This window comes from Hippocampus bargibanti, linkage group LG07 (assembly GCF_051943395.1).
Source record: "Hippocampus bargibanti isolate YZ-2025 linkage group LG07, ASM5194339v1, whole genome shotgun sequence".
Classification (NCBI taxonomy): Eukaryota; Metazoa; Chordata; class Actinopteri; order Syngnathiformes; family Syngnathidae; genus Hippocampus; species Hippocampus bargibanti.
This window is the reverse complement of record NC_142740.1, coordinates 27,699,999-27,718,320: the sequence shown is the minus strand read 5'-3', so window position 1 is coordinate 27,718,320 and position 18,322 is coordinate 27,699,999. Positions and strand designations below refer to the sequence as shown.

General features: G+C 44.2%; 3 protein-coding genes across 3 annotated transcripts; 1 reads left to right on the top strand and 2 right to left on the bottom strand.

Annotated features, from left to right (window-relative positions):
* Nucleotides 1–2,685: 2,685 nt before the first annotated feature.
* On the bottom strand, nt 2,686–7,478 carry ndufa11 (NADH:ubiquinone oxidoreductase subunit A11). The gene is made up of 4 exons (XM_089000439.1): nt 7,343–7,478; nt 4,614–4,706; nt 3,524–3,646; nt 2,686–2,885 (listed from the first exon to the last, which is right to left on the bottom strand). The coding sequence occupies exons 1-4, from the start codon at nt 7,419–7,421 to the stop codon at nt 2,773–2,775; spliced, it is 408 nt and encodes a 135-aa protein (XP_088856565.1). The 5' UTR covers nt 7,422–7,478; the 3' UTR covers nt 2,686–2,772.
* A 917-nt stretch (nt 7,479–8,395) lies between these two features.
* On the bottom strand, nt 8,396–10,012 carry mrpl55 (mitochondrial ribosomal protein L55). Its single transcript, XM_089000136.1, has 3 exons — nt 9,884–10,012; nt 8,842–9,019; nt 8,396–8,779 (listed from the first exon to the last, which is right to left on the bottom strand). The coding sequence occupies exons 1-3, from the start codon at nt 9,919–9,921 to the stop codon at nt 8,627–8,629; spliced, it is 369 nt and encodes a 122-aa protein (XP_088856262.1). The 5' UTR covers nt 9,922–10,012; the 3' UTR covers nt 8,396–8,626.
* A 355-nt stretch (nt 10,013–10,367) lies between these two features.
* ctns (cystinosin, lysosomal cystine transporter) lies at nt 10,368–17,651 on the top strand. Its single transcript, XM_089000135.1, has 12 exons — nt 10,368–10,485; nt 10,710–10,831; nt 10,984–11,045; nt 11,128–11,206; nt 12,486–12,576; nt 12,667–12,770; nt 12,840–12,977; nt 14,229–14,328; nt 15,449–15,568; nt 15,630–15,800; nt 17,043–17,160; nt 17,244–17,651. The coding sequence occupies exons 3-12, from the start codon at nt 10,991–10,993 to the stop codon at nt 17,384–17,386; spliced, it is 1,119 nt and encodes a 372-aa protein (XP_088856261.1). The 5' UTR covers nt 10,368–10,485; nt 10,710–10,831; nt 10,984–10,990; the 3' UTR covers nt 17,387–17,651.
* Nucleotides 17,652–18,322: the final 671 nt, after the last annotated feature.

Here is an 18,322-nt window from a genome sequence, read left to right as displayed (position 1 = left end):
TCTAAGCGCTTTTCAAAACTCTCAAGGACACTTTACAGTCACGGGAAAAGAATGATTATTTTTTGTGCAGGTGAGCAGCGGCAGCCATTCCCGCCAGCGTTCACTCTACCTGGAAGTAATACAGCAGCAAAGTTATGAAAGGAAAGAAAGAAGTAGAAAAACAAAATACAGGAGCTGCTGTCAAGGCAACCACTCTTGCGGCGCCATCTTGAAGTCAATAAATAAATAAATAAATAATATGACAACACAGAGTCATTCATTCTTCAGCACTTGCTGTACATTGGGAAGCCCAATGTAGAATGAAGACATTGAGCAGTCACGCTGTTACCTGCGTGTGCCAAATGCTGCCACCTAGTGGCTCCATTAGGAACTGCTATTAGCATAGAAGCAAACCCTCCATTTTCTAAAATGGCGATTTTCTCCACGTTTTTCCCCAATTTTCTAAAATGGCGACAATCAACCAAAGAAGAATTACTTCTGTTGCAAATAAAGTTCATTAAAGTGTTAAAAAAGCGAAGTTAAGTGAATTATCAATTGAATATTGATCTGCATGTTTCAAATCAACCAAAATTAAAATAAAAAAAGCAAATGTGAAACAGAATGACTCGCTGAAATGTATTTCAATTATCGCTGTTATATGAAAATGTAAAAAAAATATGTACAAAATAGAAGTTGCCCCGCCCCCCCCTTAGCAAAAACTTTGGACCCCCCCCGGATGTACACAAACCGCTGGGAGTGTTCGGGTACCGACCCAGATTCCGACGGCCATGACCAGGAGCAGGTAGACGATGTCGGCGGTCTCCATGGCGGCCGGGGCGGGAGGCGTCGCCGTTGCACACAAACTTTTCGACTTACACACATTTTCTGTGAACCAATTAAGTTTGTAGCTGAGGTATCACTGTATTTTGTGTAGTTTTAAAGCTTATTTAGTCGAAAAATATGTTTTATGGGGACCTGGGAACGGATTATTCTCATTTATTGGTGTCTTATGGGTAATCAATGTTTGGCAGATGCAGTTTTTGCCTTACACACACTTTTTGGGAACCGATAAAGTTTGTAAGCTGAGGTATGACTGTATTTTGTGTAATGTTAAGGCCTATTTGGTAGTAAATGATGTTTTATGGGGACCTGGGATTTGATTATTCTCATTTTAATGGTTTCTTATGGGAAATAAATGTTTGGCAGACAAACTTTTCACCTTACACACACTTTCTGTCAACCAATTAAATTCATAAGCTCAGGTATCACTGTATTTTGTGTAGTTTTAATGCCTATTTAGTCGAAAATAATGTTTTACAGGGACCTGGGAACGGATTATTCTCAATTTAATGGTTTCTTATGGGAAATAAATGTTTGTCAGACAAACATTTCACCTCACAGACACTTTCTGGGAACCAATTAAGTTCGTAAGATGAGGTATCGCTGTATTTTGTGTAGTTTTAAGGCTTATTTAGTTGAAAATGATGTTTCATGGGGACCTGGGAACGGATTATTCTCATTTTAATGCTTTTTTATGGGAAATAAATGTTTGGCAGACAAACCTTTCGCCTTGCACACTTTTTGGGAAACAATTAAGTTTGTAAACTGAGGTATGACTGTATTTTGTGTAGTTTTAAGGCCTATTTAGTTGAAAATGATGTTTTACGGGGACCTGGGAACGGATTATTCTCATTATAATGGTTTCTTATGGGAAATAAATGTTTGTCAGACAAACTTTTGGCCTTACACACACTTTCTGGGAAGCAATTAAGTTCGTAAGATGATGTATCACTGTATTTTGTGTAGTTTTTAAGCTTATTTAGTTGAAAATGATGTTTAATGGGGACCTGGGAACGGATTATTCTCATTTTAATGCTTTCTTATGGGAAATAAATGTTTGGCAGACAAACCTTTCGCCTTGCACACTTTTTGGGAAACAATTAAGTTTGTAAACTGAGGTATGACTGTATTTTGTGTAGTTTTAAGGCCTATTTAGTTGAAAATGATGTTTCATGGGGACCTGGGAACGGATTCTTCTCATTTTAATGGATTCTTATGGGAAATAAATGTTTGGCAGACAAACTTTTGGCCTTACACACACTTTCTGGGAAGCAATTAAGTTCGTAAGATGAGGTATCACTGTATTTTGTGTAGTTTTAAGTTTAGTGAAAAATGTTTCTGGGGACCTGGGAACGGATTATTCTCATTTTAATCCTTTCTTATGGGAAATAAATGTTTGGCAGACAAACTTTTGGCCTTACACACACTTTCTGGGAAGCAATTAAGTTTGTAAGCTCAGCTATCAGTGAATTTCTCCTTTTTTTCCTCATTTCATTGTTGCAGCAACAAAAAAGAAATCAGAGACTGCAGAAGATCAAGCCAAAAGTTTTTGTGCGGCGATGCAAGCGTGCATGTGCACAGGTTTTGGCACGGCGGCAGGAATGTCGCGGCCGCTGGCGGTTCCACCCGGACCCCCAAAAACGCCAGGAGAGAGCGCCCACTGACCTTCCGTGACGACAGACATGCTGCGGCAGCGCTCCTCGCCTCGTTGGCAATCGAACCAGGAGACTTTTGTGGCGCCGGTGACATCACTTGCCGCACTCGCGCAGGCTCAACAAGTCACGACAAAGAGAAAAGTGGCGCTGGCGCTGGCGACGGCTCGACCCGTTGGCTACCAAGCAAAAAAAAAGGGACTTTGTCGCCATGTCGTTACTTGAGGATTTTATTACTTTACAATTTTACAACTTGGCTCCTTGACGGGAGGAGACGTTTGGAGAAAAGTTGTGCGGCCGCTCAGAGTTTGGGCGGTCCAACCAGTCGCCAGCCTTCCGTCTTGGACACTTTGCCGAAGAAGGCCAGCAGGCCCAGAGCCAAACACGCCGAGGTGCCTGTGGCCACGCTGTGGGCTGCCCGCGCACACACACAAAATGAAAAGACATGAATAATAATAATAATAATAATCATCCATTTCATTTCTAAGCGCTTTTCAAAACTCTCAAGGTCACTTTATAGTCACAGGATGAGGTTTTTTTTCTGTGGGTGAGCAGCGGCAGCCACACGTGCCAGCGTTCACTCAACCTGGAAGTCACTCAAATAGATAGAAAGCTAGCTAGATAGCTAATACATAGCTAGCTAGATAGCCAGCCAGGGAGCCAGATAGCAAATAGCTAGATGCTTTGATCCACTGCTCTTTCATCTGGAACTGCTTCATGTCACAAAGAGGGTACAGCAAGTGCTGAAGAATGATAATAATAATCATCATCTTCATAATAATAATAATAATAATAATACATTTCTAAGCGCCTTTCAAAACTCTCAAGGACACTTTCAGTCACAGGATATTTTTTCTGCGGGTGAGCAGCGGCAGTCACACGTGCCAGTGTTCACTCAACCCGGAAGTAACTCAAATAGATAGAAAGCTAGCTAGGCAATATCTAGAAAGCCGTATATTTGAGTTACACTGGGTTGAGTGAATGGGCAGATAGCTCACAGCTAGACAGCTAATAGTTAGCCAGCGAGCTAATGGGCTGTCACAAAGACTTACTTCTGGCGCCCACGAAGATGCCGGAAGCGCAGCCGCCCGCAAAGTAGTTGAGCGGATCCTCCGGATCCTGCCGGGCCTGCGCCGTGAGACACGTGGTCATGCCGAAGATGGCGCCCATGGCGGCTGGGGAGACACGCGAGGGCAACCGACATCAGCGTGCGCGCTCGCCACGTTAACAATCAGAATAATCATACATTTGATTTATAATAATAATGATAATAATGCATTTCATTTACAAGCAAGCGCCTTTCAAAACTCTCAAGGACACTTTACAGTCACAGGATCAGTTTTTTTGAGCAGCGGCAGCCACATGCGTCAGCGTTCCTTCGACCCGGGAATAACTCAAATAAATAGAAAGTTAGCTAGCTAGCTAATAGATAGCCAGCTAGGCAGATAGCTAATAGATAGCTAGCTAGGTAGCCAGCTAGCTAGATAACTAATAGATAGCAAATGGCTAGCTAGCTATCCAGCCAGATAGCTAATAGATAGCTATTGAAGTAGCCAGCTAGCTACATGGCTAATAGATAGCAAATACATAGCAAATAGCTAGATAGCCAGCTAGATAGCTAATAGATAGCTAGCTAGGTAGCCAGAAAGCTAGGTAGCTAATAGATATATATCTAGGTAGCCAGCTCGATAGCTAATAGAGAGCAAATAGCTATCTATTTATAAACGCCTTTCAAAACTCTCAAGGTAACTTTACAGTCAGAGGATGAGGTTTTTTCTGTGGGTGAGCAGCGGCAGCCACACACCCCAGCGTTCACTCTACCCGGAAGTAACTTGGCTAGAAAGCTAGCGAGCTAATAGACAGCTAATTCGATAGCTAAGTAACTCGGATAAAAAGCTAGCTAGCTAATAGATAGCTAACAGACAGCTAGCTGGGCCTTCACTCCACACGGAAGTAACTCAGATAGAGTTAGCTAGCTAATAGACAGCTAATTCGATAGCTAAGTAACTCGGATAAAAAGCTAGCTAGCTAATAGATAGCTAACAGACAGCTAGCTAGGCCTTCTCCACACGGAAGTAACTCAGATGGCGCGGCGATGGTGGCGCGGCGACGGGCGGCGGGCGGCGGGCGGCGTTCACCTACCCATAGTGACGGTGGCGTTTCCAGCTCGCTGCACAGCTTCCATGACCGTTTCGGGCTGGAAGGCGGCCAAGTGATACGCCGAGCCCACAAGGCCTGCAAAGACACACGGACGCGCTGTGTCACGCCGCGCCTTCCGCAAAGCCACAGCATCATTAGCTAAACAAACCGTGTCTATTATTGGTGCCTTTTCCGCCGTTTGAAACCGCGTCGCGTTCAATATTCGCCGTGCATAACAAAGCGCCACAACGGCTTGAAAATGTGCTGACGAACGTCTACAACGAGCGCCGGAAGCGTCATTCTCGTCCAGAAGTGGGAATTCATCAAGTGCAAATAATAATAATAATAATAAATTTCATTTCTAAGCACTTTTCAAAACTCTCAAGGTCACTTTTCAGTCACAGAATCAGTTTTTCTGCGGGCGAGCAGCGGCAGCCACACGCGCCAGCGTTCACTCAACCCGGAAGTAACTCAAATAGATAGAAAGCTAGCTAGCCAATAGATAGCTAATAGCTAGCCAGCTAACCAGTCAGCTAGGTAGTTGCATAGCTAATAGCTGGCTAGCTAATAGATAGCTAGCTAGATGGTTAATATAGACAGATAATACATAGATAGCTAGCTAGATTGGATTGGATTGGATTTGCCTTTATTAGTCTCGCAGTGGAGAAATTTACATAAATTTAATTTAGGTTAGATAGCTTCTTCTTTTCCTTATTCTATATTATCCCAAGTTAATAATAATACATTTCATTGATAAGCGCCTTTCAAAACTCTCAAGGTCACTTTACAGTCACAGAATCAGTTTTCCTGCGGGCGAGCAGCGGCAGCCACACGTGCCAGCGTTCAATGAACCCGGAAGTAACACAAATATAACAAGTGATCTACTAAAATTTGATTTTACATGAATAACTATAAAACTTAAGAAATAGTATATACAATAAATACAGAATACTATAATAGCTTGTAGCAGACGTGCACATTCCACCATGACCGCCCAGATCCACTGCTGAAAAGGATGCTTTGATTCTCTCCTCTTTCATCTAGCACTGCTTCATGTCAGGGGACAGCAAGTGCTGAAGAATGAATGATTGTGTCTTTGTGTTGTCATATTATTTGTTATTTAGGTGTTTTTTTGTTCTTTTGACTTCAAGACGGCGCCGCGAGAGTGGCTGCCTTTCCAGCAGCACCTGTATTTTGTTTTTCTACTTCTTTCTTTCCTTTCCTCTTCCTTTCATAACTGTGCTGCTGTGAAATGTCAAATTCTCCACTGCGAGACAAATAAAGGTACATCCGATCCAATAACAAATAAAAATATGTAAAACATTAGCTATCTATTAGATAGCTAATACATAGCTAATAATAATAATACTAATAACAGTAATAATAATAATAATACATACGTACACCTTTCAAAACGCTCAAGGTCATAGCTAATAGATAGGTATCTAGATAGCTAATAGATAGCTAGACAGCCAGCAAAAGAGCAAATAGATAGCTCACAGATAGGTAGCTAGATAGCTAACGGATAGCTAGATAGATAGCAAACAGATACCTAATAATAAAAATAATAATACTAATACATTAGTATTACTAGCTCACAGATAGGTAGCTAGATAGATAGCAAATAGATAACTAATAGATAGCTAATAATAAAAATAATAATACTCATACATTGTTGTTATAGCACCTTTCAAAACTCTCAATGACATAGCTAATAGATAGGTATCTAGATAGCTAATACATAGCTAGATAGCCAGCAAAAGAGCAAATAGAGAGCTCACAGATAGGTAGCTAGATAGCTAGCAAATAGATAACTAATAATAAAACTCATACATTGTTGTTATAGCACCTTTCAAAACTCTCAATGACATAGCTAATAGATATGTATCTAGATAGCTAATAGATAGCTAGATAGCCAGCAAAATAGCAAATAGATAGCTTACAGATAGGTAGCTAGATAGCTAACAGATAGCCAGATAGCTAGCAAATAGATAGCTAATAGATAGCTAATAATAAAAATAATAATAGTAATACATTGTATTTATAGCGCCTTTCAAAACTCTCAAGGACATAGATAGATAGATAGATAGATAGATAGATAGATAGATAGATAGATAGATAGATAGATAGATAGATAGATAGATAGATAGATAGATAGATAGATAGATAGATAGATAGATAGATAGATAGATAGATAGATAGATAGATAGATAGATAGATAGATAGATAGATAGATAGATAGATAGATAGATAGATAGATAGATAGATAGATAGATAGATAGATAGATAGATAATTTTTGGGGGCTTTTCTTGAGCTGGATGCCAAAATCATCCGAATTAAAACGATAAAAGACCTGGAATATTTCAGTTGACGTGCCATAAAGCTAACATATATGAATTTTGGGATTTTTATCATGACAGGATGGAAAATACTCATCTTTATCATAATCCGCTATTTTTAGAAGGACCTGTATCGATTTGACGCAACTATTTGCACATTGACGTTGAAGCGTGAGGCATTTTCACCGTCACTTGGGATTTTTGTTTGTCCTAAAATGTTTAGTGAATCGCAGTCGCCGGTCAACATCTTGAGCGACGTGCTGCGCTCATTGGTCGCTTTAGCATTAGCATTAGCATTAGCTGGGAGGACGTGACATGGCGGCGTTCGATTCTCAGCGACTTTCAGCGGGCGGAGGGTCGAAGGCAAATGGTGTCCCGCGGCAAATATTCACCCAGAGTGGTGGCCAGCTTGGTCGTAATCCATGTTTTCTGCACGCAGTCGGTGCCCTCGGGAATGTCCCAGTAGCCCATTGCTGCCAAGACTGCGAACAAGGACGAGCTGGCCAAATCTCGCGAGGCTTCACGCAATTACGGAAGCGACGTACGGCACATTACCGCCACCTGCTGCGCGGGAAGGGAACTTTCTCGCAGACGATCCCGCAGGTCAAAAACCAATAAAACGTCTGTTAATAATAATATATCATAATAAAAAATAAAAAATCATCTTCTTCTTCTTTTCCTTTCGGCTTTTTCCCTCCAGGAGTCACAACAACGAATTAGCGTCCTCCATCTTCAGAGCTTTGATTCGCATGTTTGTTTAATAATAATAATAATACATTTCATTTCTAAGGGCCTTTCAAAACTCTCAAGGTCACTTTACAGTTTTTCTGTGGGTGAGCAGCGGCAGCCACACGCGCCAGCGTTCACTCAACCCGGAAGTAACTCAAATAGAATAGTAAGTAACTTTCTTTTTCCTAATTTTTCACGCTTCACATATGTAATATCGTACAATAGCTATCTGGCTGGCTGACGAGCTATTAGCTATCTATTGGCCTGCTAGCTAGCTTTCTATCTATTTGTCTTACTATTCTATTTGAGTTATGTACTTGAGTGAACGCTGGCGCGTGTGGCTGCCGCTGCTCACCCACAGAAAAACTTCTCCTGTGACTGTAAAGCAACCTTGAGAGTTTTGAAAGGCGCTTAGAAATGAAATCTATTATTATATTATTATTATTAAACAAACATTACATTATCACATACATACAACAAACATTATTATTATTTATTGTATTGTATTGTATTTCATCTGTGCTGTATGTCATACATATTAGCATATTTGACAGTAAAGCTGACTTTGACTTGACTTTGACAAGAGAAATAGATAGAAAGCTAGCTAGCAAGCCAATAGATAGCTATTAGCTAGTCAGCCAGCTAGATAGCGATTGTACGCTATTACGTATGTGAAGCGTGAAAAATCTGGAGAAAGAAAGTTGTACGACTGAGTCTTTTCAACATTGTCAACATCTTGCAAGACGTTTAATTAGAAAGAAAAATATTCCATCGATTTTGCTAGCAATTAGTAACAATGTTGGTTTCAATCGATTCAAACAGTACAAAGAAGGCACACATTTGCAAAATATGCAAACTGTTTGAAAACAACCGTCCGTCAAAGACTAATCCATCCAGTCCGCACACTTTTCAAACCGATTCCAATCTCGACGGCGGCCATCTTCTCTCTATTTCTTCTTGTTCCAAAATCGGCTGTACTCGTCCACCTTGAAATCGTCCTCGTAGCGGACGGCGGTCTCCTTGACGGTCTTCTTGACTTCTCGCTTCTTTTGCCGACCGCGACGCTGCTCCTCCGACAAGGTCGACGGGTCGAGCGGCATCTGGCAAACAGGCTCAACGTTGAGGATGAAGACAAGCGGGCGCAAACGCTGGAAACGCTCACCATGAGGACGCGTCTGGGTTCCGTGTAGCGGATGTTGACGGTGGAGCCATCGGGCCGCACCAGCATCACCGGGAACAAGCGTTCGTATTTCTGCCGACCGCAACGCACCACCGACGTCCTGTTGGAGTTGAGGCGAGCGGGCGCAGTGTGCGCCAGGGACGCCGACTTCAAAAAACACCTGAAGGAAGCGTCGCAACCACAACAACGCTGTCAGACAATCCAACAATCACTTGAAGGAATTCTTTTTTTGTAAATTGATTAACTATATGGCTATCTAGCTAGTTAGCTAACTCTCTAGCTGGCTATCTATTTGCTAGCTATTGGCTATCTGTCTAGCTCACTAGCTATGTAGCTGGCGATTTATTAGCTATGTGGCTATCTGGCGAGTTAGTTAACTGTCTAGCTGGCTATCTATTAGCTAGCTTTCTATCTATTTGAGCTACTTCCAAGACGAAAATCAACTAGCCGTTTTGAATGGATTTCGACTTACGGCCGTTTTGTCGGAACGGAACCCGGTCGTAACTCGGATCTTACCTGTATTATATTTTTGGACCACATCAATATATTTTGGTTAAAGCTATATCGCTAGCTAGCTATTATCCTTGAGAGTTTTGAAAGGCTTATAAATACTATGTATTATTATTATTGTTATTATTATCATGACCTATCTATTAGATATCTAGCTAGCTAGCTGTCAATCTATTTGAGTTACTTGCGGGGTGAGTGAATGCTGGCGCGTGTGGCTGCCGCTGCTCAATCACAGAAAAAACGTATCCTGTGACTGTAAAGTGTCCTTGAGAATTTTGAAACTATTATTATTATTATATTATGACTTGGTCCCAAGCAACTTTTGTACTCCACGATAGTTGCCGCCAAGCATCGCGAGGACAGAAAAGCGCGAATAAAATGATGGAGGCTGGATTGTGTGCTTCCAACCGGGCGCCGAAAAAAAAACAACGCGGGCTCGTTTCGTCTCGGTGACTTTGAGGTGAACCTTGCAACCAATCATGAAAAAAACCAGATAAAATAAATGTCCTCTTACCAGGAGAACAAAAGATGCCTATTGTTGATCAGTGACATGCTGGCGACGGACTTCGAAGGACGCTCATCGAACCCGGAAGCCGGCAGTCAAAACGCCCCTGACGTAGGACGAACCGGAAATACGCCTCTTTCACAGTCACGTGTCTGTCGTGCACGGAGTAAATGATTTTCCCTCAAACATTTTTAAAAAGTCCCATTGTATAGGAATTTTGAGACAGACCACTCACGCGTTATCAGGATTTATTTTTCTTAAGCATACACGTGACATGCATTCAGTTCCGTGTAACCAAGGCCGAGTCTCCTCATTAAAACTCGTATTATTATCTAATTATTTTCATCAGCCAATGTAAAAAAAATATAGAGTATATTAAACATTGAATTGTCAGCGTAGCCTCGGAACCTTTTTCCGATATTGCCCGAACGAAACGACCCGGAAGTCCTTGGCGGCAGCATCGTTGGAATTCGACATTCTTCAGGAAAGGTGCCTGGATGCAAAGTTTTAGACTCATTTACGAAAGGACATGATCCCAAATTATTTCCACGGGGTACGAGTCACTGAGGTAGTTGACAAACTCCACGACGGCAAAGAAGAAGCTATGATAGGTAACCCAAGCAGTCTCTAAAAGTACCGTGCCTACACGGCGGCCATGTTGGAGGGGGCGAATTCACATCTCAGGCAATCAGTGAACACGCCCATCCCATGCTCACGTTATCGCGGGATCTTTTTATAGTAATTGTACGGATATGGAGCGTATGTAGCAACACTCGGGGACATCCTTATTGTCGCCAAAACACGCGCAATTCACTGACGACGTTGCCCCTTCTAGCTTAGCCTCGTCCTCGGCACACGGCTCCCGAGGTTGCGCCTTGTCCTGGACGTTACCATCCGGAAGGTTTTTTTGAAGCCTGTCTCGTGACCTGCCAGACTTTGAGGAACACCTTCCTTGTGGTGAGTATCAGCCTGTCACACGCTACGAAAAGTCGTCATCCACGAATCCTACTTATGACTTTTTTCGCGATCTTTTTATTCTCAAATTGTTTAAATGGCTTTTTCTTGCATGCTTGACTTGACTTGTTTGTGCTTATTCGTGTGCGTGGTAGTGCAGCGATGCGGCTCCCGCAGCAGCTGTTGCTGCTTCTGTGGCTGCTGACGCACATCTCAGGTAACTTGGAAAGCATTCCGGGAACGAGGCTTGCTCAGAAACTTCTGACGTGTTTTTTTTTTTTTTTTTTTTTGCATGGCAGAGTGCCAAGTGGTGCTGTCTGTTCCGGAGGAGATGACGCTCCAAGAGTGGACCAGTGGCAACTTGACCATTGACTCCAGGTGAGCACGTCACGCCCACCAGCGTCCAGATGCCTCCATTCGTGTTGGGATGTGACAAAAATGTTCAATAATAATTCATCACACATGTTCTAATACCATGTTAAATTTAAATAGCTGTCAAATTATGTATAGATTATTGTATTGTAATGTAGCCACAAGGGGGCACAAGCCAGTGTCTTATTGTGCAGGTCCCAAGCCCGGATAAATACAGAGGGTTGTGTCAGGAAGGGCATCCGACGTAATAAAAAATGCCAAAACAAATATGCGAATCAAACCTATGAATCCCATACCGGATCGGTCGAGGTTAACAACGGCCGCCATTGGTACTGTTGACCTTCAGGGTGCCGGTGGAAAATGGACGACTGTTGGTCGAAGAAGGAGAGGAGGGAGGAAAAGAGAGAAATGGAATGCCAAGAGTATAGAACTAAGAGTAGGAACTTTGAATGTAGGAACAATGACAGGTAAAGGTCGAGAGCTGGTTGACATGATGCAGAGAAGGAAGGTAGACGTACTGTGTGTCCAGGAGACCAGGTGGAAAGGGAGCAAGGCGAGAAGCTTAGGGTCAGGGTTGAAGTTGTTCTATCATGGTGAAGACAGAAAGAGAAATGGAGTTGGGCTTATCTTAAAAGAGGAGTTTGTTAGGAATGTCTTACAAGTAAAAAGAGTATCGGGGTCTATTCAAGCTTATATAAAAGGGGGCGTTTACCTGTTTCGACATTAACGGCCACCTCGGTCAGGATCATCCAATCAAAATTGCGCTTTCCGCCAACTGCCGCCCATGATTCTGATTTTGAAAATATGTCGCTGGCTCCATTTGCTATCTATTCGCTATCTTTCTAGCTAGCTAGCTATGTAGCTGGCTATTTATCAATTTACTATCTATTTGTATCTGTCTAGCTCGCTAGCTATGTAGCTGGCGATTTATCTATTTGCTATCTATTTGCTATCTGTCTAGCTAGCTAGCTAGCATGTAGCTGTCTATTTATCCATTTACTATCTATTTGCTATCTCTCGCACCAGCTAGCTATGTAGCTGGCTATTTTTTTAGCTATATGGCTATCTAGCTAGGTAGCTAACTGTCTATCTGGCTATCTGTTAGCTATCTGTTAGCTAGCTAGCTACCGTTCTATCTATTTGAGTTACGTCCGGGTTGAGTGAACGCTGGCGCATGTGCCACTGCTCAAAAAAACCAATGTTGTGACTGTAAAGTGACCTTGAGAGTTTTCTTAGGCCCACTCTCGTGTGGCTCGATGGTGATTGTTCTGCGCCGGTTTTTCAGCCCGGCGCTCCCGCGGCCGCTGGTGGTGCGCCTGAACGTCACCTACAGCTCCAAAAGGAACTCATCGGAGATCATTAGCTTGCCACGCCAGGTAAGGCCCACCTTCGTTCTCCCCCCATCCAAAAAAAAAACAACAACAACAACAAAAAAAGAAAACTCCTCCCACCATCACACACTTTAGGTGACGCTGCCGGTCGCGGCCACGTCGGTCACCTTCACGGCGGTGGCCCGCGCGGCCGGACAGGTGACGACGTACCTGATGTGCGACGGCGCCGACGGCTGCGGGTGAGTGGCGGGTGTCGTCGTCGCCGGAGGCGGCGGCAATTTGTGACGTGCGGTCCTTTCTGTCGGCAGCTCGGGGCCACGTCTGCGCTTCCTGGTGGTTCGTAGCAACGCGGTGGCGCTGCTGAGCCAGGTGGTGGGCTGGGTCTACTTCCTGGCGTGGTCCGTGTCTTTTTACCCGCAACTTTGGGAGAACTGGAGACGCAAAAGGTGCCGTACGGCGACGGGACTCCACCACTGTGTTTCACATGCCGCTAGCACCAACTTGTAGCTAATAGATAGCCAGCTAGCTAGCGAGCTAATAGATAACTAATAGATAGCCAGCTAATTATCATCCATTTCATTCACACACAGGATCAGTTTTTCTGTGGTTGAGCAGCCAGATGCACCAGCGTTCACTCAACCCGGAAGTAACTCAAATAAATAGAAACCTAGCTAGCTAGCCAATCGTGTCCTTGAGAGCTTTGAAAGGCGCCTGAAATAAAATGTATTATTATTAATCGATAGCCGACAGATACCTAGCTAGATAGCCAGCCAGCTAGATAGTGAATAGATAGCTAGCTAGCCAACCAAAGCTAATAGACTGCAAATAGCTAGCAAATGATAATAATAGTACTAGTAATAATACATTTCATTGATAAGCGCCCTTCAAAACTCCCAAGGTCACTTTACAGTCACAGGATTAGTTTTTCTGCGGGTGAGCAGTGGCAGACACGCGCCAGCGTTCACTCAACCCGGAAGTAACTCAAATAGATAGAAAGCTAGCTTGCGAATCAATCGATAGCCAACAGATAGCTTGCTAGCTAGCCAGCCAGCCAGATAGCTCACCTCCCCCTCAACTCACTTTTGACTTCAAGATGGCACCGCGAGAGCTAACTAGCCAGCTAGCTAATAGATCGCTAGCTAGCTGGAAAGATCACCATCAGAAAACCTTTATTCGTCCCACAATGGGGAAATGTGCAGTCCACAGCAGCAATTTGCTAGCTAGCTAGATAAATAGCTGATATATAGCTAATAGATAGCTAGCAGCCTAGCTCGCTGGCTAATATATAAATCATTACTAAACCTCATTAGCCATCATGCTAATTTAACCCAACATGAACAAAACCAATGTATTTGGATTATTGATTACTTAGCTATCTAACTTATCCTGTGACTGTAAAGTGACGTTGAGAGTTTTGAAAGGCGCTTATAAATGAAATGTATTACAGTAAAGTCTCGTTATATCGATATTCAAGGGAGTCCGAAAAAATATCGATATAACCGGGACTATCGATATATCCGATCCTGTTTGCATGTAATTTTCTCCGTGCGTGCATAGAAATAGTATCGATATAACCGGGACTATCGATATATCCGATATCGATATAACGAGACTTTACTGTATTATTATTATTATTATTATTATTATTATTATTGTCATTTAACGCTGGGTAAACGTTGAAAGTGATGTCGTTGCAGCGTGGTGGGCCTGAACTTTGACTTCCTGGCATTCAACGTGACCGGCTTCTTCGCCTACAGCGTCTTCAACATCGGCCTCTTCTGGGTGACCTCCATCAAGGTGACCCCTTTGTCCACTTCATTTTGGACGCAAGAGTAATGCTACAGGGAGAAGAGATAAAGAAGGTGGACGATTTTACGTACTTGCGTTCAACTGTCTTTAGCAATGGAAAGTGTGGAAAAGGTGGTGAAGAAGCGTGTCCAGGCAGGCTGGAATGGCTGGAGAGAAATGGCAGGTGTGATGTGTGATAGAAGACTGTAAAACTGGTGGGACCAGCCATGATGTTTGGACCGGAGACAGTGCCACTGGAGAAAAGACAGGAAGCAGAGCTGGAGGTAGCACAGATGAAGATGTTGAGGTGACCAGGTTGGATAGGATCAGTGACCAGGAGTGACTATCGGTGACCAGGAGTGACCAGGTTAGAGAGGATTAGTGACCAGGAGAGACCAGGTTGGATAGGATCAATGACCAGGAGTCACCAGGTTGGATAGAATCAGTGACCAGGAGAGACCAGATTGGATAGGAACAGTGACCAGGAGCCACAAAGGGACATGTCTTATTGTGCCGGTCCCAAGCCCGGATAAATACAGAGGGTTGTGTCAGGAAGGGCATCCGACGTAAAAGCTTGGCCAAAACAAACATGTGGATCAAACCTCTAAAGATGGAGGCCACTGATTTGCTGTGGCGACCCCGTCAAGGGAAAAGCCGAAAGGAAAAGAAGTGACCAGGAGTGACCAGGTTGGATAAGATCAGGAATGAGTACATCAGAGGGACAACTCATATTAGAGGCTTTGGAGACAAAGTCAGACTGAGATGGTTTGGACCAGATGTCCAGAGGAGAAGGGTTCTGATCCTTGAACTGCTAGGCAGGAGACCGAGAGGAAAACCAAAGAGGAGCTTTATGGATGTCTTCAAAGAGGACATGAAGGTAGCTGGTGTGAGAGAAGAGTTTCGGGATGGAGGACATTGATTTGCTGTGGAGACCCCTGAAGGGAAAAGCCCAAAGGAAAAGAAGAAGAAGAAGACTATGCTTTCGGCCATCTTTGTTCTTCTTATTGACGATCACTGCTGCGCGTGAAGCGCCGGTGGTTGTTTTCAAGCGCTCAGTTGAGCCTGCGGCGTGTCACGTGACTCCCCGCGCCGCTTCACCTGAACCCCCGCGCCGCTTCCTACCCCCCAGGAGGAGTTTTTGCAGAGGAACCCGAACGGCATCAACCCCGTCAAGCCCAACGACGTCTTCTTCAGCCTGCACGCCTTCCTCTTGTGTCTGCTCTTCATCGTCCAGGCCGCCGTCTACGAGGTTTGACCATCGCTGCTCGCCTGGCGTCTCCTGGCGTATGAGCGCTTGTCCCGCCTTGCAGAGGGGTGGCCAGAGGGTGTCGTGGACGGCCCGCCTGCTGCTACTGATCGGCTGGTCCTTTGCGGGCGTCACCTTGTTCCTGGCCATCTTCCGCCGCCTCAGCTGGTTGGACTACCTCTACTTCTTCTCCTACATCAAGCTGGGCGTCACGCTGGTCAAATACCTGCCGCAGGTCGGTCGTCCCCCCGAAACCCCCTTGCACGCACGCTCGGGCGACGCCTCGGTTTTGGCCCGTCACGCCACCTGGCGTCCCATCATAATAATAATACTCCATTTCATTTCTAAGCGCCTTTCAAAACTCTTAAAGGACAACCGACGTCTCCGGCCGGACAAGTTGTGTCCATAATTTGTAAAATGGCTTCAAATGACTTCTACTGAGTGTATTTTAATAAGATTCCACCGCATCTAGCTATATTTTACCTTTTAAGACTCGCGCTGAATATTCAGGAAGTCTTGTTTTTGAGTTGGTGACGGGTCCGTACGTGACGTCACTGAAGGAACGCCCCTGACTGAAAAAAAGACACATTGTAGCAGTCCTTCCATCACGTCAATGTATTTTGCTGTACTTGTTTGGTCTGACAACCTCGTGTTGCACCCAAAAGCTGCCAGAAGAGGGCGACCAAGCTCCATATAAGGAATTTATCAATCTGTGTGAAACGGTGGCCACAGGAGGTCGCCATTTTGTGCCTCTTTTTTTGGGCGAGACATTTCCCCCGTGTTGCCTCAAAATGGCACGAAATAAATTCTTTAATCGATTGCAAACATGTATGCTTTCCTCTTCAGAACTATTTGAATCATATTCATAACTGGATGTGTAACAAGAAAGCATATCCTCAGAATCTGAAGCTATTGTTTGGATTCTCCAGCAATGCAAGACGTCTTGGCGTGACGTCACAAACTGGGGGCGGGACTTTCTGAAAATGCCCAATTCGCAGCTCAATTTTTTGCAGATTTTGGACACTTTGAGTCATTTTTATTGGTGTTTAGCATTTGAATAAAAATATCCGCCTGTATGTTTTGGGTATTTTAGATGCTATCAAACCTTTTTCTGGTGTCAGTTAAGAAACAAAAAAGTGACGTCGGTTGTCCTTTAAGGTCACTTTACAGTCACAGCATAAATTTTTCTGTGGGTGAGCAGCAGCAGCAGCTACACAGGCCAGCGTTCACTCAACCTGGAAGTAACTCAAATAGATAGAAAGCTACCTTGCTAATAGCTAGTTAATAGATAGCTAATAGATATCTAGCTAGATAGTTCACTCAACCCGGAAGTAACTCAAATAGATAGAAAGCTAGCTAGCTAATAGATAGCTAATAGGTAGTTTAGCATGTAAGGATCTCAAATGGTCTTTTCTCAGGGGTCCAAATGCTAATGTAGCTTTTGTGCCGGCTTCCCCATTCGGGTGCGTCCCATCAGGCCTTCATGAACTACCGGCGAAAGAGTACGGAAGGCTGGAGCGTCGGCGCCGTCCTGCTGGACTTTAGCGGCGGCCTGCTCAGCATCTTGCAGATGATCTTGGATTCCTACAACAACGGTACGGCGAAGAACGCCCCCTGACCCCCCCCCGACCCCTCGTGTTGTACGAATCCCCCCACTGAGCGTGTCTCTCGTGCGCAGACGAGTGGCACCTGATCTTCGGGGACCCCACCAAGTTCGGCCTGGGTCTCTTCTCGGTGGTCTTTGACGTGGTCTTACTCTTTCAACATTACTGCTTGTATCGCCCGGCCTATCGGGCCATCCAATGGAACGAGGTGGAATGAAGCTCCGCCTCCACGCGCTCCAACGGATTTTGAAAGATGGACGTTTGCGCCGTCCACATGCGGTTGGGGTGAGCAGCCGCTCGCGCCTCTGTGGACGCTCATGAAATCAGGAATAGTTGTTTTTGCACAAATCTTGACGCCTCATTGGTGAGGATTGATGTGGTTTTCTTCAAATGTAGAACATTTCCCTGAAAAAAAGCAATTGCTTTCCAAATGTGGATGTCTGATTTTCCTCCACTGAAGAAAATAATAATTTTCCAGAAAACATCGTGTCTTTATTATGTTCTGCAAATGATCTCGTCTCGCAAGGCTGCTAACGCTAATCCCCCGCACGACTGAATACGGAAGAGCATAAGGGCCAGGTTGAAATGTAGTTTTTTTAGAGATGGGCTATTATTCGGAGGAAAAAAAGTCCTACATTTGCGCGGTTCAAACTCGCAAATTTGCTACATTTAAAGCAGACATGGGCAAACTACGGCCCGCGGGCCACATACGGCCCGTTAGGCTTTTTAATCCGGCCCGCCGAACTTGTCCAAATTATAGTAAATACAGTGTCTGAAAGTCATGACCAAAAGCTAGCGGACACCAGGGCAGACAACTGAAAAGTTGCCTACCCTGGTGGGGTAAATGCCTATTCCTGGCATTTTCAGAAAGTCCCGCCCCCAGTTCGTGACGTCACGCCAAGATGTAACGTAAGACGTCAGCTGGAAGCCAGGTGTTGGACAGAATAAATTAGTTTAATCTTGTAGACAGCAGGGGCATCGCGGTGTCGGCGAGGAGGAGGCGAGGAGGATAGCGCAAAAGACCGCTGGAAGAGAATTTATAAGATGGGTGACATATTAGGATGTTATATCATGTAAAGGAAGGCAGGATATGACGTATCAGGAAGTCCAAAATGTAAACAAAGATTAGAAAGAGATGTTTAAAGATGTTCGT

Excerpts from the sequence above, each read along its gene's own strand:
- ctns (XM_089000135.1), top strand. The coding sequence starts at position 10,991 with ATGCGGCTCCCGCAGCAGCTGTTGCTGCTTCTGTGGCTGCTGACGCAC. Across the intron at positions 12,771-12,839 it reads GACGGCGCCGACGGCTGCGG|CTCGGGGCCACGTCTGCGCT; the intron begins GTGAGTGGCGGG and ends TTCTGTCGGCAG. Across the intron at positions 12,978-14,228 it reads GAGAACTGGAGACGCAAAAG|CGTGGTGGGCCTGAACTTTG; the intron begins GTGCCGTACGGC and ends ATGTCGTTGCAG.
- ndufa11 (XM_089000439.1), bottom strand. The coding sequence starts at position 7,421 with ATGGGCTACTGGGACATTCCCGAGGGCACCGACTGCGTGCAGAAAACA. Across the intron at positions 4,707-7,342 it reads CAAGCTGGCCACCACTCTGG|GCCTTGTGGGCTCGGCGTAT; the intron begins GTGAATATTTGC and ends GTGTCTTTGCAG. Across the intron at positions 2,886-3,523 it reads CATCTTCGTGGGCGCCAGAA|CCCACAGCGTGGCCACAGGC; the intron begins GTAAGTCTTTGT and ends GTGCGCGGGCAG.
- mrpl55 (XM_089000136.1), bottom strand. The coding sequence starts at position 9,921 with ATGTCACTGATCAACAATAGGCATCTTTTGTTCTCCTG. Across the intron at positions 9,020-9,883 it reads AGGCATCTTTTGTTCTCCTG|GTGTTTTTTGAAGTCGGCGT; the intron begins GTAAGAGGACAT and ends CGCTTCCTTCAG. Across the intron at positions 8,780-8,841 it reads AACCCAGACGCGTCCTCATG|ATGCCGCTCGACCCGTCGAC; the intron begins GTGAGCGTTTCC and ends CCTGTTTGCCAG.